Here is a 17,406-nt window from a genome sequence, read left to right on the forward strand (position 1 = left end):
CTCATTATTGTCTGTTTCTTTGTTTTTGTTTTTTTAATCTATTTTTTATTTAATTTTTTGTATATTTTCTATTGGACTTCAATTTGCCAACATACAGCATATCACCCAATGCTCATCCCATCAAGTGCCCCCCTCAGGGCCCATCACCCAGTCACCCCAACCCCCCACCCACCTCCCTTTCCACTACCCCTTGTTCATTTCCCAGAGTTGGGAGTCTCTTGTGTTCTGTCACCCTGATATTTCCCACTCATTTTCTCTCCTTTCCCCTTTATTCCCTTTAACTAATTTTTATATTCCTCAAATGAATGAGACCATATAATGTTTGTCCTTCTCCAATTGACTTATTTCACTCAGCATAATACCCTCCAGTTCCATCCACCTTGTCCCAAATGGTGGGTATTTGTCGTTTCTGATGGCTGAATAATATTCCATTGTATACATAGACCACATCTTCTTTATCCATTCATCTTTCGATGGACACCGAGGCTCCTTCCACAGTTCGGCTATTGTGGACTTTGCTGCTATAAACATTGGGGTGCAGGTGTCCCGGCATTTCACTGCATCTGCATCTTTGGGGTAAATCCCCAGCAGTGCAATTGCTGGGTGGTAGGTAGGGCAGGTCTATTTTTAACTCTTTGACGAACCTCCACACAGTTTTCCAGAGTGGCTGCACCAGTTCACGTTCCCACCATCTTTGTTTTTTTTTTTTTTTTTTTTTTTAATTTTTTATTTATTTATGATAGCCACAGAGAGAGAGAGAGAGGCAGAGACACAGGCGGAGGGAGAAGCAGGCTCCATGCCCCGGGAGCCCGATGTGGGATTCGATCCCGGGTCTCCAGGATCGCGCCCTGGGCCAAAGGCAGGCGCCAAACCGCTGCGCCACCCAGGGATCCCCTCTTTGTTTTGTTTTTAAAGATTTTACTTATTTACTTGACACAGAGAGAGTGAGCACAAGCGGAGGGAACAGCAGAGGGAGAGGGAGAACAGACTCCGTGCTGAGCGGGGAGCCCGATGTGGGGCTCCCCCCCAGAACCCTGGGATCGCGACCTAAGCTGAAGGCAGATGCTGAACCGACTGAGCCACCCACGGGGCCCCTATTATCTGTTTCTTTGAAATATGATAGTTAGCATACATTGACCTCATTGAACACAGACACACACACACACTTTAGCAAGAAGGAAGCTAAGAAGCAGAGAGGTTAAACAGACGGCCTGAAGCCAGTAGAGCCCGAAGTTGTTGGCGCAGGGAATTGCACTCTCCTGGCGCAGGTCCAGAACCCCTTCCTTTGACCGCTTGTTTCCCGTTTCTATGCCGTCTCTTTTCCCAAAAGATTACTACAAGTCGTTCCATTGGTTTTGTTTCTAAGTCTCCCTACTGACCAATTGTATCTGTTGGCATAATTACCCTGGCCCTTTGTCACTTAAAGTGAGTTGCCATTAAATTCCAAATCTGTTACAGGCAGGATTTACGTAGGAACTTGCAGGGGTTTTCTGTCTCACTGGTAGGAAAGGCCGACTTAGGAACCTCACACCCTGTGCTTCCGAGTTCTGCAGCACAATGACACGCATCTGATCCAACGTGCCCCTGCAACGAAGGCTCTGAGCGCCCGTGCAAGTGTGCAAGCGCCTTCCGGGAGCGCGGCGGGCGGGCCCTCTGCAGCTCGCTCGCTCGTAGGTGTGAATCGGCGTCCGCGGCTCGGACCCCCAGGCCTCGGGCAGACGGAAAGCGCGCGAGGGCCGACCCTAAGCACGTCTTCAGGGAAAGCTGCGTTTCAATGTATCCAAACGCCGTCGTCAAAAGGCCGAGAGACCATCCCTGTTTGCTGCTTTTTAAGTGACATTACATCATTTGAAAATGGAAAAAAAAAAAAAAAAAAAAAAAAGATCCGAGAGCGGCAGAAAGTTGTTTCGGAACCTTGAAATGTGTAGATAACATCTTGTCTCTTCCTGTTTAGACTGCGCCGTGTGTTTGCAGACTGTGTAGGGTTTGATTTTTAGGCGAAAAACCTCTCCCGGGGATCCCTGGGTGGCTCGGCGGTTCGGCGCCCGCCTTTGGCCCGGGATCCCGGGATCGGTCCTGGGGTCCCGGGATCGGGTCCCGCGTCGGGCTCCCTGCATGCAGCCTGCTTCTCCCTCCTCCTGTGTCTCTGCCTCTCTCTCTCTCTCTGTCTATCATGAATAAATAAATAAATAAAATCTTAAAAACAAAAACTCTCCCACCCTCCAGTAGAGAGAGTTAAGGCATTCGAAAATCTCCTTCCCCATCTTCCTCCGGGCTCTGCACTTTTTCCTTTAAACTTTCAAGATTTTCCATTGATGCCTGCAGTACTGTAGTATCCTGCCTTCCTTCTCATTCTCAAGAATCTTGCAGCTCCCCAACCCGGGATTTTTTTTTTTTTTCTTTTGTCTTTCTTTTCTTTTCTTTTTTTTTTTTTTTAAATGGAAGGAAGGAAGGAAAGGAAAAGCCGTGGTGGGGCCGCGCGTTTCGAAAGCGCGTTTTCGTTTCCTGCCCCGGCGGGTTGTGGCCCTGCCGGGCTGCCGTAGCCGGCCTCGCGCGGCCCCAGACGCGGCGAGAGGCCGCCGTCGGCGGGACTTCCGTGTTGGCGGGCTTCTGAACGCTGCCATGGCTCAGACCGTGCAGAACGTTACATTGTCGCTCACGCTGCCCATCACGTGCCACATTTGCTTGGGGAAGGTAATGGGTGATTCTGGGCACTTCTAGGAAACAGGGTCGGGTCTGAAGTCGCCCTCCGGGGCCGAGGGCGGTCCCCGTGTGTGGCGGGGACAGGGCGAGAGGGCGCCGAGAGGGGTGCAGGCGCCGGCTCGCGTTCTCCTCAAGCGGCGGGAGGCCGCGTCCTGGGGGACGGAGGGAACGCGTCGCGGCTCCCGGGTTCATCCGTGTGCCCTTTTGGAGGAGGATGACAGCGGCCTGGGGCCTGAAGGGACGGCGGCCAGGCGGGTGTGCCTCCGCCGGCGGCCTCACCGGGTCGACTCCGGCGTCGGAGGAGGCCTCGTCAAAAAGAAATCGCTACAGTATTTTACGCCGCTTCGCCCCGGTTTAGTGTGTAGTGCAGCCCCCTGAAGCACGTTTCCTGGGAGCCTTGCCTGGGATCCCCTCGCCCCCCTACACAAGCGGAGCGCTCGTGCCCTTGGGCCTGCCTGCAGCGCTGGTTGGGGGTCTTCTCCATTTCCAACCGCCCCTCCTTTTCTTAGCCCAGCCTTTAGAGTGGCCTTCGCCCTGGCTTCAAAATTTGAAAAGTAAATCGTAACCCGCGCCCCAGTGGTGTTTAGAACGAGAGGCCGGGGTTGGATTCCCGGGACGGATCAGTGATGAGACAGGATAATACCCTCCCTTTGTGTTGCAAGAGGTGCCTAACGTGTTTGTGGAACTAGGTTAGGGGAGAGTAGTTCTGAATCAGAAGCGGAATTTGGAAGGCTCTGAGGCATTCGTCCCCGCTCTCATTTTCCGTTTGTACCCCTCGTTCGGTTTTTAAAAGAGTGTTTATGTTTATAACACATCGATCAAGAAAGGAAGATCCTATGCATGAACAATCAGATTTCTTTTTTTTCCCCCCACCACCCTGAATTGTTTTTTTTTTTTTACATTTGTGGTGTGTCTGTGTTTATCTTAAAATGCAGACTGAAACGACAGCCACAGATTTAGAATTGAGACCTAAACACTTCCTAGAGCAAACATTTGAGTGCCAGCCAACATGATCATCTTATCTATCTGCCTTAGGTGTTTGGGATTCTGTGTGAATTCACTTGAGTTTAAAAAAAAAAAAGTAGCAAGTCAGGCTTGGAAGCAATGGATAACTTGAAATCCTCAGAATGAAATGCCAGGGAAATAGCAGATGTGCTGTGAGAGCGTACAGGGGGATGGCTTGATCAATTCTGACTGGGGAGATCAAGGATGGCTGCGTGGAGGGGGGTATTTGAGCTGGCAGTTTGCTACCACCGCCTACATACAGAGCTGGGAGGAGGAGGAGATGATGACTGTGTTTGCTGGGCTGTGTTTGGCTCCTGACATGAAGTTCCCACAAGTATGTGTTAAATTCTGAGTGGACTTGCTCCCAAGCACTTAAAACCTGAAAAAGATATCTTTGGGAAATAATTTTCATTTGTTTAGTTGCATGCATTATACCTAGTTTCACTTAGTTAACAGGCTCTTGCAGCTGTGTTGAAAATGTGCTCTGCCTGGTTGATTTTCCATTCCTCTGCTTTTTTGTATGTAACAAAGATGATACCTAGTAGAGCATAGTGCTTTGCAGATTGCAGAATGCTTTAGTATGTATTTAAGGACTTCATTTACTCCTCCCACCAGTGCCTGAGATAGGCTGTTTACCCCGTTTTGTAAAAAGAAATTTTTAAGAAAGCTAAGGCTTACAGTCTCTGGTTTGAACCTCTGTTGTTACCATTTGTGTCTTTGGTAGATTACTTCCTAAAAACTCACATGAGCTCATCCATGACAGACACTCTTGGGGTCTCCTTCCCTCCCTCCCTTCCTCCCTTTCTCTCTTTTTTTCCCCTGTGTTGGTTAGCTATGTTCTAAAATGAAATATGCTAATAAAAGTTTAACTATTTGTGTCCTTTTCAGTCTCCTATGGAGGCATAAAGGTGTGGTGGTTGAAGGCCTGAGTTGTATGTTCAGACTGCATGAGTTCTAGCTTCTTCGATTTACTAGCTATGTGACCTGACACAAGTTATTTAACCTCTTTCATAGCAATTTCCTTATCTGAAAGATGGGACTGGTAATAGTAGCAACACCCTCACATTTTGGGATGATTAAATCAAGTGATTCATATAATAGTGCTTAGCATAAGGTCTGGGACAGAATAATATTCAATAAATGTTTACCTTTAGTGCGGGCACTGAGACAGACCTCATCTGAGGAAACCAGCCTTTCAAGTAACTGTTCTTCCCAAGTTGCTTTCTGAGGTAGGGCACTCACTTGGTGAAGATTTGCTTTCCCAATGGAGTGGGACCCTATTTGTTCTAGAGATTGCCACAGTATGTCCAGAGGTCTTAACTAGTTCCTATAACTGTTGCCTTTTGTATAGTTAAAGCAAATCTGATATACTTGGGCCATTTATCCTCCCTACATACCAGTATTTGAGGGGTATTTGAGATAGCATGACCTACGGTAGTAAGTACCATGTTCTCAATGTCACTTCTCCCTCCCTGACAGTATCTCTGGCCAACTCTGGGATATACCTAAGGTCCTTTCTGCCTAGCCCTCTCCCAGATAACATTGTTTTGCCACCCTCATTATAGTTCCTAAATACCACCATTAGCAAGATCCTTTCCTTTTGATTGTTCAACAGAATTAAGGGCCATTATTCCTGAAAGGTTACTGTAAACAAACAAACAAACAAACAAACAAAAAAGCTGTGCATATTACTTTAAAGGAGAAGGTGGGGATGGGAGAGATCTCAAATCTGAATAGATGTATGTATATAGATGCTGATTGGAATGGGGAAGAATGGAGAGGTAAGAAATTAGCGGAGATAGCCTAAGTATGCACATTGTCAGTATTTTGTCTTTTGGTTACACATATCCTTAAAATTGGACGTTCAGACATTTTGCATTTTCTTCTTGTCTGTACCTCAGTCTTAAAGATGAATTCTCTGTTCAATAATGTTTAGCAACCTTGCCAATATCGCAAGAGCTCTATGTGGCTTGAAGAAGGTAGGTACACATCTTGTGGGATGGGTTATGTGTAATGTGTGTTCTTGCTTGTTCCTCCTTAATTTTTTCGCTTTGCCTTGGTCTCATGGGCCAGCAAGCAGAAATATAGGAATGAACTAGTTCAGGATATCGGTTAAATGATCTAACTCAGGATATGTTAAATGACATTTTGGTCCTGACACCAGATTGCTAGACCAGTTTATCTCTAGATAATTCTAGTCATTTATCTCTTCAATTAGGATTCAAGCTGTGAAATCAAAAGATTGTCTGCATGTAATACATTTATTGACTATGTCTGCATTTTTCCATGAGTGACGTGTCTCCCAATGTGGCCCATAGTTTTATAAAAGGATGAAGGAGATTCTGAAGTGGAGTGCCAAGCAACTAGATTTCTGATGCTGTTTAATATTAGTATATCGTGTTCAGTTATTCCTCACTTGGGAATGAGTCCAGTTTAGGATGCCTCACTTTAAGATAAATATAAATGAACTAGGTATTTTGAAGTCATTTGAAAAGTAGTTGAATTTGAGGTTTGAATGTAAGTGGAATGGAATTGTGTTGGAATGAATAGACATGATAGTGAATCTTTAAATATAAACTGTCTTTCGTTTGGAAGGGAATCAAACTTCATGTAGCTGCATAATATTAAGATTTGTACTTTTGTAAGGGCAAGCTCTCTAGTTGATATAATCTGAGATGAAATCAGCTTCTGTAGATGTGGGGTGTCTCTCTCTTATAGAGTCCAGTAATAGAGTGGATTGTTTCCAGCTAAGAGAACTATAGGAAGAATCTTTTTTTTTTTTTTTTTTCCCTTCAGAGAGGACTACTTGCCCTGCTTTATACCCATATTGTTGATTAAAAATGTTGACAAGGTCAGTCTAGGTACAAAGCCTTATACAACTTAGAATCCTCATTCTAGGTTGACTAAATTCATTCATCAGTGTTCATCAGAGGCTGTTTGTTGATTGGCCAGCATGTCATCAACCTCGGTACACTGAGTCCAGGTATGAGTCCTGATTGCCTCTCAGTTCCTAAGAGTGGATTTAAGAACCAGTCTTATACATAACTGTCATAAGTAATTTGCTTTGAAGAAAGCCATATGGACTACATTTTTTTCTCTTTTCCAAATTAAGTTTGAACAATGAAGATACTTGAAAAACTTTATAACAATATTGTGGGTTTTTTAACATACTTAGAGTGTAATAAAATTTTTTTTATATTGATATATCCTAATAATCTTAAGGTTGATATGTAATAGCTGGCATATTTACTAAACAAATAAGATTCCTAAAAGCGTTCTAGGTGGGAGAGGCAAAATGTATTATCTTTCCTTTTACTTAGACATAAATGAGGACCCAAGCAAATAGGCATTAAGCAACTTAGTTCAGGAGCACACAGTTTTAAAGTCTAGAACCTAAATTTTAGCCCAGAGCCAAAGATTTCTTGAAACAAAGCAGAATAATCCAAAAGTTTTACTCTGAAGTTTCCAAATTCCCAGAGTTTGGGGTGGGGTGAGCTATTACCATGATTTCTATACCTCAGTCTTCTTTTTCATGGTGTTTCTAGGTCTTGCCTCATGAAACCCATAAAATTTTGACATAGGTGCAAGAAATAATATTTTTTGGAGAAAGATTAGCACTAGTCTTTAGTAAAGATGATAAAAGACTGAGGAGTTGAGTTTAAGTGTAATTGCCAGGCCATTTGGTTTAGTTGCCTTTCTGTCGCATCACCTCCATCAGTGTTCCTTTTCAATAGCCCCTACTGATCCCAGAGTCTTGATCCTAATCTCTCGGTTCTTTGAGCATGTGCCCTCTATTTCTTCCTCTCAGACTGTTATTTACTAACTCTGTTCTAAGGAAGAAAAATCTATTTCTTAGTTGAAAGAGCGCTCAATTTGCATTTGAGTCATATTGAATGTTGGTTGAATACTGGTCTGCCACTTATAACCTGTATTATTATTTCCTTGAGTCTCAATTTCCACAGCTGAAAATGAATTTGGTACTACCAGGGTCATTAAGTTGTTAGGGAAATTCATGTGACTACTCTAGATCAGTGGTTCATTCTCAAAGGGGTGGGAGTGGATTTCATCTCCCATATTTGGCAATGCCTAGAGATGTTTCTGATTGTCTCCAGGGGTGTTCTGGCTATGGTTAGTGGGTAGAGCTCAGGGATGCTGCTAGCTAAACATTCTACAGTATACAGGAGAACTCCCTACAACAAAAAGATCCTCAGTCCAAAATGTCAGTAGTGCTGAAGTTGAAAAACCTTGTCCTAAGCCAATGTATAATAACGTCTAGTAAGTGATTCTAGGATAATACGGTTAATAATGAATAATCCCCTTGACTTCTCTCAGGTACATCTATTTTTTAAGAAAGGAGCTTTGTTGGTAGAGTGGTCTCTTAAAACTGAAACATCTTCAAATAAAAGAAATGAACAGAACATAGTAGAATTACAGATTTAGAGTTAATCTTTCTGCACTTAGGACTGCCCCCTCAGGCCCATTCCAATGAGAAGAGCCTACTTTTCATACCTTGCTTTTCTCTTCTCTCTCTCCTCCTCACCAGCCTCAGGGTGCATTGCCCTAGAGTGTCATTTCGACATGTTTACTCCAGATGAGTTTGGAATTGTACATGTCACTTGCCATTGTCATCTAGCATTTTTATTTTATAAGAATACTGTTTTAATGCCACAGATCTCATTTGAGAGTAAATAGATATACAGTCTAATAACAGGCAACTTATGACTATTTCTCTATCTCAGGGAGATTATATTAAGGAAAATTTTGTGTGTGTTTAGGTACTGTATATACCAGGATCTGGGTAGAGGAAGATAGCTAGACAGGAATTGAGGGAAGGCTAGATTCTTTGCATTTTGCTCCTGAAGGTTACAGTCAAACAAATAACAGGTAATTTGTTTTAGTAGTTATTTCTTCTTTATAGATTTCTATTCTCCTAAGCTAAATTTGAACCATTGTTTAGAAATCGTCATCTGGTAAGTACTTGGTCCAAAGAACTGAATTAGTCAACTGTTTCAAAACTCCAACACAATGACAGTGACAATATCAGATATCAAACAGTGACACTGATTCTCCTGTGGGTGGCATTGCCAATGGTCTTAGCAGAGAGAACTAAGTTATCTCCCTGTAGTGGTTACTCTATAGAATTTGGCCATTAAATGGGAAGGTTAAACTTGCTTTTTCACAGTTTGGCAGTGGCCATTGACTTTTTGCTTCTTGAGACCCTTTTAGGAACATTATCTTAGTCTTTCATCTTACTACATCAAAATTCACTTTTTAAAATCTTAGAGTGTGCAGAGCATTAAATCAGGTGCTGTAGTTGGGTACAAAGATGAGCATGCTCATCCCCTACCCCCAAGGAGCCTGAAATCTAACAGGGAAGCACGATGTAAACAACTTTGTAAGTACAGCACGGTACAGAGAGAAATGAACATTAAATCAATGCTTAAGGAGTACCCTTGTGAAAATCAGACAAAGACCCTATTCTACAAAGGATTCTAAAAAGGATTCATGAAGGCCTTGCAGAAGAGGTAACATTGGATTTTCATCTTAAGAGATGGAAAGAATTCTGTTTTGATTGGGGAAGCTGGAGGCCAAGAAGATTTATTAAGCTAAGAAATGAGAGCATGGTAAACAAGAAGCCTCCACTGTTCTTGTTAATTTGGTGAACATCCAGTAGATCTGTGTGGTTGAAGTGTATATCAAGTATTGAAATAGAAGATCAGTATTGAAATAGCAGATAAAAGGGCTGTTTAAGAACCAGATTATGTTGTTCTTTGAATGCTATTCTTAAAACTGTGAACAGGGAAAAATCATTGCGTTTTGCAGGAGAACAATGAACACTTCTGATCCATATTGTAGAAAGATAGTTCTGCATCAGTTTGAAGGGTGGACAAAAGTGAATATTTGGAAACCAGGAAGCTTGGGAGGAGGTCACTGCAATAGATCCATGGCTGAAGGAATGAGAGCCTGAACTCATTATTGAGGTGAAGATGGAAAAGAAGGGATAGATGATAGGTAAAATAAAACAAAACAAAAACATTTACAGGTAGATTTGACATATTTTGGCAATCCTAGGATGTAATTTTTTCACATTATAGCTTTTTTGAAACCTGGCTGTACCTTACAAATGATGGCATCTTATAGTAATCGGCAGCATTTTTCATTCTTTTTTCTTAGTGGTACATAAAATAATGGTGCATCTCAAAATCCTTGGCTACTTAGACTTGATATATGATACCAGGATTTGGTGACCAATTGATTGGAGGTGAGGCTAAATAAAAAGGGTGAGTCAGAGACGGTTGTATTTTAGCCCAAGTAATGAGGTGGTAGTGCCATTAACTTAGATAAGGAGTGCCAGAGGAGGAGCAAATGTGTGGAGGAGCCAAGTTTGGGTCTGGATATGTTATGATTGAGGCAGCTCCAGGATCCTTACAGGAGTTGGCTCTGAGGCACAGAGATAATGGTAATATTATCTTTTCTTTTTTTTTTTTCTTTTTTTGAGAGATTGCTATGTGGAACCCTCTATGTTTATATATTTACATTATTAAATCTTAATGCCTGAATGAAAAGAGTATACTAAGTTAAGCCACTATCTTTAGAGACTGAAACCTATGCTCATTGTAACTAAAGGGCTTACCCAAGGTCAAATAGCTCAAGTGGCAGAGCTGGAGTTTGTCTCTCAGAGCCTAAGCTTTGCCATTTACTGAGGTCCAGTTACAGAGGATTCTCAGGAGTTGTCATAGAAAAGATGTTAACATCATGTGATACATGATATTAAGAGAGAAAATAGAACTATGCCAGATAAGATGGCCCAGGAAAAAAACATTAGAGAAAGCAGCTGTACCACCTCCAGTATTTTGACTGTAAGACTCTGATCCTCTTTTCATCATACCTACTCTCCAGCATTACTTCAGTCTTATCCAGACCAATTTGTTGACTTATGAATATCACTTTTTCACTGTCATCATTACCGTTCATATACTCATGTCCCTTGTCAGCCATGGTCATTTATTATCATCAGTCCCTTGTCTCTTTCTCCTTGGCAAAAATCCAACTCTGGGTAAACCCAACTATTCATTTTCTTCCCACCTAAAACTGCACAGGTAAAAATTGGTAAGAAAAATACACACTAGGGCAGCCTGGGTGGCTCAGCACTGCCTTCAGCCCAGGGCCTGACCCTGGAGACCCGGGATTGAGTCCCACGTTGGACTCCCTGCGTGGAGCCTGCTTCTCCCTCTGCCTGTGTCTCTGCCTCTCTCTCTCTCTCTCTCTCTCTCTCTCTCTCTCTCTCTCTCTCTCCCTCTGTGTCTCTCATGAATAAATAAATAAAATCTTAAAAAAAAAAAAAAGAGTGACTTAAAAAAAAAAGAAAAATACACACTAGTGTTAATTTGGTTTTGGTTTATAGTCAAAATCTTAGATCTCAAATAGGAACTCAACAATGTTTGGTAGTTCTGCTACATATAAATTTCTAGTAAATTTACCGTCTTTTCAAAATAGCTGCTTTTTCTGTTTTCTCAAGTTGATAGCCCTACCCACTTCTCACTTTCAGCTGGTAACCTCACCTCATATTTAACAAATATAAGCAAATGGAATTTTAGAACATGAGTTCTCTCATTTTTCCATCAACAGATCTTCAGCTCCTTTGCATTTTTTCTCACTTCCCTGGCCTTCCCTTTTGTTACACTGAAAGATAGATCCTCAATCTCATACAAGCCAAAACCTCTGCTTTGTGCTTTGGATTTCATTCCATCTTGACTTCTTAGGGACTTTGCTGCCTATGGCTCTAATCCTCCTCGTCTTCCTCCATTATTAATATGCCCTCTTTACTGTATCATTCTCATTGTCATTTCTTACCATGGTCTTTATTTTTATGCTCATTCCTTTACAGCAAAACATGAAGGAATTGTCTATATTCTGTGTCATCACTTAACCATTCCCTCTCTTTCAGCCTTCAATCAAGTTTCTATTCCTACCATTTCCTGAAACTGTCAGTGTTTGTCAGTAACAGATCACAATGACTTCCATGTAATTAAATCCCATAGTTATTTCTCTGTTCATATCAAGCTCATTCTCATTCTCTCTCTCTCTCTTTTAAAGAGATGGAGAGGGATCCCTGGGTGGCGCAGCGGTTTGGTGCCTGCCTTTGGCCCAGGGCGCGATCCTGGAGACCCGGGATCGAATCCCACATCGGGCTCCCAGTGCATGGAGCCTGCTTCTCCCTCTGCCTGTGTCTCTGCCTCTCTCTCTCTCTCTGTGACTATCATAAATAAAAAAAAAAAAAAAAAAAAAAAAAAAAAGAGATGGAGAGGGGTAGGGGCAGAGAGATAAGGAAAGAGGGAAGCAGGCTCCATGCCTAGCCAGGAGCCTGATGCAGGGCCCCATCTCACAACCCTGAGATCATGACCTGAGCTGAAATCAAGAGTCTGACACTTTGCCAGCTGAGCCACCCAGGCGCCCCAAGCTCATTCTCTTATTATTTGACATGCTTGGCCACTGTCTTCCTCTTCGAAAACTTCTTTTCTTGGCTTCTGTAAGACCATACTCTCCTGTCCTCTAGCACAGGCCCCTCCTTCCTAGTCCCCTTTGCTGATTGCTTTTCCTTTTCCTTCCTCTGCTTGCTGGAGTGCCTTGTCTCCAGCCACTCTGCCCATGGAGGGATCTTCTTAGTCCTGTGGATTTAAATGCCATCATTTTGTATGCTGGTGATTCTCAGACTCTGCCTTATCTATTTACAAGTCCACCTGGCATCACAGTTTTAACATGGCCAAAACAGAATTCTTGATTTCTACCACGTATGAGACCTCCTCTTCCTCCATCTTTCTCACCTTAGTTAATGATAGCACCAATCACTAAGTTATCCAAAACCACTTTTTAGATTGGGGAGATAATCTTTGTTGTGGAAGGAATTACATGGAAGATACTGATTCCTTTATTTATTTACTATTTTTTAAAATATTTTATTTATTTATTCATTCATGAGAGAGACACAGAGAGAGGCAGAGACACAGGCTCCAAGCAGGGAACCTGATGCCGGGACTAGATCCCAGGTCCCCAGGACCATGCTCCGGGCAGAAGGTGCTGCTAAACCGCTGAGCCACCGGGGCTGCCTGAAAATACTGGTTCCTTTAAATGTGCTTCTGATGAAGGAAGCCTATAAGGGCAGGAGAGCATTTTGAATCTTTTTAGATGTGCAGTTTTATGTTTTGACCATTGGTTTTCATCCATTTTAGATGAACTCATACTAAAAAAATAAAATAAATCACTGCTTCTAAAAGTCCAAGGAGATAACTTCTCTTTTTTTAGTTGAGTTTCTTAATTTAGGGGGTATATCTACCTCTAGGAGTATTGTAGGAATTAGGGTGTGTGTATGTGTGTGTGTGTGTGTTTGTTTGTGTGTGTGTTGAATGAAGCTCTAGGACAGATATGGCAGTATCTTTCTGGTACTTAGTTTGAGAATTTTTTTATTTTTAAAAACATTAAATAACTTTATTTTAAAAATTTTATTATTCTTTTTTTTTTTTTTTTTTTTTTAGATTTTATTTACGTATTTGACAGGGGGAGAGAGGCAAACAGAGAGAGAGAGACAGAGCGCCCAAGCAAGAAGAGTGGCAGGCAGAGGGAGAGGGAAAAGCAGGTTCCCCCGCTGAGCAGGAGCAGGATATGGGTCAGATTCCAGGACTCTGGGAGCATAACCCCAGCCGAAGGCAGATACTCAACAGACTGAGCCACCCAGGCACCCCTATTTCATGACTTTAAAGATGAAATGAAAACACACGTAAATATATGATGGTTTAGACTTGGACAAATCACATGACTTTTTAGGAAAAAACAAAACTTGTAAAGGAAATTTTAGACTTATCTGCCTTTTGAGACTGACCAGGAATACCTTCTAGATAAGCATTCACTCCTTGTTGTAGGTAGGAATACTTTGGAAGAGTTTGAGAAGCTGTCCTTCATGGTCTCATTCATTCATTCATTCATTCATTCATATCAGCTCTGTCAAATTAGCTGAACTGAATGAATTAGAATTGATTTCTCCAAGAGGAAGTCTAAATGCATGCTAAATTATCTTCTCTGTTTAGTTTTCATATGTTAATGTTCATAATCAAGGAACCATCTCAGTGTTTGGAAAGCCAGACTAAGACCAGGAAGTTCTTTACAGTGAGACTTAAAATAATTACTTGCCTGTCGTGGATTACCATACATCTGTGATTTCTTTCAAATTAATGAATACTATCTTTCTGAGGCAAGACGTACAACAGCACAAGCATTTTCTCTGCAGAAAGTGGTTTGTGGTGGTTCTGTCTCTTCCCTTCTCCCTCCACTTTCTTTGCTTCCTCTTGATCTTCTGACTCTAGTGCAGAAAGACTATAAAATGGTATTTTTATCATCATTAGGACAGGAAAATACTGACAATGATATAAAGTGTTCTGAGTCCCACAGTAACATTACCTTGTGAATCAAGTGAGAGCCTAAGCATTTTTGTGTCATTTTGGGTTTTATTTTAAAATTTTTGCTACTTGAAGAATATTAAATTATTGTTCCTTCTGGCTATATTCCCTAATTCATGTTAAATACTGAATTAGTAGCAGTTATTTCAACTAATTTTTATTGAGTACCTACTGTGTACTAGGCTGTCTTCTTAGGAATTAATGAGATGAAGGAAGTTCTTGCTCTCATCCAGCTTCCTTTTTAATAGGAAAGATAGACATTAAATGTGTAAACAAACACAATATCAGAAAACTAAAGTAACTTGTTTCTTCTATTTTCTGTCTTATAAAACAACCACACACAGTCAGAACACCTAGTTAATCCTGACTGAGCCACCTAATTTCTTCACATTTTGGTTTCCTTATTTGTGAAGTATATTTACTGTGTTTACCTCACAGGAGGACTATTTAAAACAAAAGCAAAGAGAGAGAGAAAGTGCATGTGAAAGCCCTTTGTAAAAAAGAAGACAGTATAAATCTAAAGTATTAATATTTGTGCTTGTTAAAATGGAGTCAAAGAGTTTTCTATTTAGCATATGTCAGTATTTCTGTCAGCATTGTTTGATGTTTAAATTATAAACCAGCATTTTTATAAATCCTGGATAATTTCCTCTTAAAGCACTTACTCTGCTATACTCTAGAGAAACTATTTGTTTGCTCTAAACTAAACCAATTGAGATTCTAACTCTGACTATTGCCCTGTACTAAAAGTAATGTTTCTTTTTTCAAAGGTACGCCAGCCTGTTATATGCATCAACAACCATGTATTTTGTTCAATTTGTATCGATTTGTGGTTGAAGAATAATAGCCAGTGTCCAGCTTGCAGAGTTCCCATCACACCTGAAAATCCTTGCAAAGAGATTATTGGTAAGGGCCTATTTTATAAACACATGAAAACAAATTTGAAACTATTTCTAAATAATGTATACTTGGAGGAAGACTAAAATAGACAATTTTCACTGATGTCATTTTGCCAATATTCTGGATGGATTGGTCATTTTGTATAATCTATAAGTGAAGCACATGAGGGGCACTAGCCACTATGAGAACTCTTAGAGCCTCCTGGAACTAACATTCTGGTAGAGGCTGTGCATGTGAACCAAAATATTAATGGTTTAAAGCAGCAGATGCTAAAGGTCAAAAGAGGCCCATAGAGTTCAGGCAAAGAAGTTCAGCTGGGAACATCAAGAAAGGCTTCATAAACCAGGTAGCCTTAAGAGATTGAAAGATGGATAAAATTTCAACTGGTAAAGATTGGGGAGGGCATTTCATACAGAGGGAATATCATGACCTAAAGATCAGAAGTAGGAAAATACAAAGCATGTTTTTAGAAATGATCAGTAGTTTAGTTTGGGTCTGACTACTGAAATAATAATGAAAAGATAAATTTGAGACTTTAGTGCATGGAGTCTTGAGTAATAAACTCATTCATGGACTGGCTCTATGGGTGAGAATAAGGGTGAAGTGAGCTGATGGTTTTGAACGGGGAAGTGGCAAGATCCAAAATGTGCTTGAGGAATATTACTGGGGTGATGATATGTGGGTTGGGCTGAAGGGGAAAGACATTGTGTGAGTAGGTCATGTAGGAGGCTCTAGCCAGTTAAGGGAGAATGTGAGTCTGGTTTAAGGATAAAAAACATTCAGTACCATACCAGTGTGGATAAAAGGGACAATAAAAATTGAACTAGAAGATCCTTGAAAAATTAAACATTTAAAGAGCTCTTTTAGTGTTTGGATTTTATTCTGTTCATATAAGTTATCTTACTTAGATTGCAGAAATTAAAATTATTTGTTTCTGCTTTAGGAAAAATTTAAAGTGAGTCTCTCATTTGCTATGTATAGAAAACACTTTTTAGAAAACATAAGACATTTTAATAGTCCCATTTTAGGGAAAATGGACTTAAGATTTTTACAGTGGAAATGGAAAGGAAGATAGATACTAGGATAAACGAAGAACTAGTAGGACTTTGGGACTAAGAAATCTGAAGGGGAAATCAGAAATTGTGTCAAGGTTTCCTTCTCGGTACCTGGGTGAAATCTGCTGGAGGAGTATTTTTCTGCAGTGAACTTTGATGATTAAAATAATTTGAATGTGTTTTCCTTGGCTTTTCTTCACATCCTTTCTCCTGCCTTTATTCATTCATATCTAAGTGATATTTCATAAATTCTCTTAAGTAAAATAGTTCTTTCACCCTTCGATTTGGATAGAACGTCCTGAAAAAGAGCATCTGTAAAATGCCTTTGCTATGGTAATACTAAGAAGTACAAAGGAAGTAACCACAGCATAAATGAAGAGCTCTCAGGAAGAATTCATTTTAAGTGTATTTGTATTGAATTACAGGCATACAGTCAATGCTGTGATTCATAATCCATTGCAACTGGGTTGTTAGATTCAGTAAAAAGATTCATTAATCTTTTCACTTGTGTTACCAGTAACTAGATATGTTTGAATACATTGGTTATAATAATATATATTATAACATATGAGATCATATTAAGATGTATATAAATTTTTGACAACTGTGAAATTTAAATTGATAATATGGATAATATATATATAATTATTGGTTAAATATAAATAAAATCATTGGTTTTATTATCATTTAACAGTTGTCTTGTATTCAAATTTGGAGTAGTCCAAATGTGATAATTAACAATACAGCCTTTGCCTTCATTGTGTTTATTATAATAAGATACACAGGTACGTAATCACCCACATATTTTATGAAGATATTTTTTATGGTGTTATTTGATATTTATCTTTTCTCAAGGTCGAGATAGAGAAAAGGACTAGGTGATAGCCCAAAGTGTGTATATAAGGGAAAAGGTAGAAATTAAGCTGGAGAACTATACAAGACAATAAGAAAACCGTTTATCTTTGTTTTCATACTGCCTAAATTGGAATGAAAGTTAGATTTTTTTCCCCCCCTGTAGGAGGAACAAGTGAAAGTGAACCTATGCTAAGCCATACAGTCAGGAAGCACCTTCGGAAAACTAGACTTGAGTTACTCCACAAAGAGTATGAGGTAAATAATAATTATAATTTAAAAGAGGACAACATTGAATTCAAGGTAAAACAGCTATCTCAGTCTCTGGACTTTTTATAGTACACATCCAGTGAAATCTTACTTTAAATGCCATTTAAAAAATATCTTATTTGAGGGGTACCTGGCTGGCTCAGTCAGTAGAGCATGTGCTTCTTGAACTC

General features: G+C 40.5%; 1 protein-coding gene across 1 annotated transcript in view; it reads left to right on the top strand.

The window, feature by feature from the left end:
• Window positions 1-2,576: 2,576 nt before the first annotated feature.
• The window catches only part of OBI1 (ORC ubiquitin ligase 1), a 40,223-nt gene continuing 25,393 nt past the window's right edge, over window positions 2,577-17,406 (top strand). The window contains exons 1-3 of the mRNA XM_041731392.1: window positions 2,577-2,694; window positions 14,930-15,065; window positions 17,133-17,224. Coding sequence (XP_041587326.1) covers window positions 2,623-2,694; window positions 14,930-15,065; window positions 17,133-17,224 — 300 coding nt within the window. The 5' untranslated portion in view covers window positions 2,577-2,622. The remainder of the gene's footprint in view (window positions 2,695-14,929; window positions 15,066-17,132; window positions 17,225-17,406) is intronic.

This window comes from Vulpes lagopus, chromosome 16 (assembly GCF_018345385.1).
Source record: "Vulpes lagopus strain Blue_001 chromosome 16, ASM1834538v1, whole genome shotgun sequence".
NCBI classification, from domain to species: Eukaryota; Metazoa; Chordata; class Mammalia; order Carnivora; family Canidae; genus Vulpes; species Vulpes lagopus.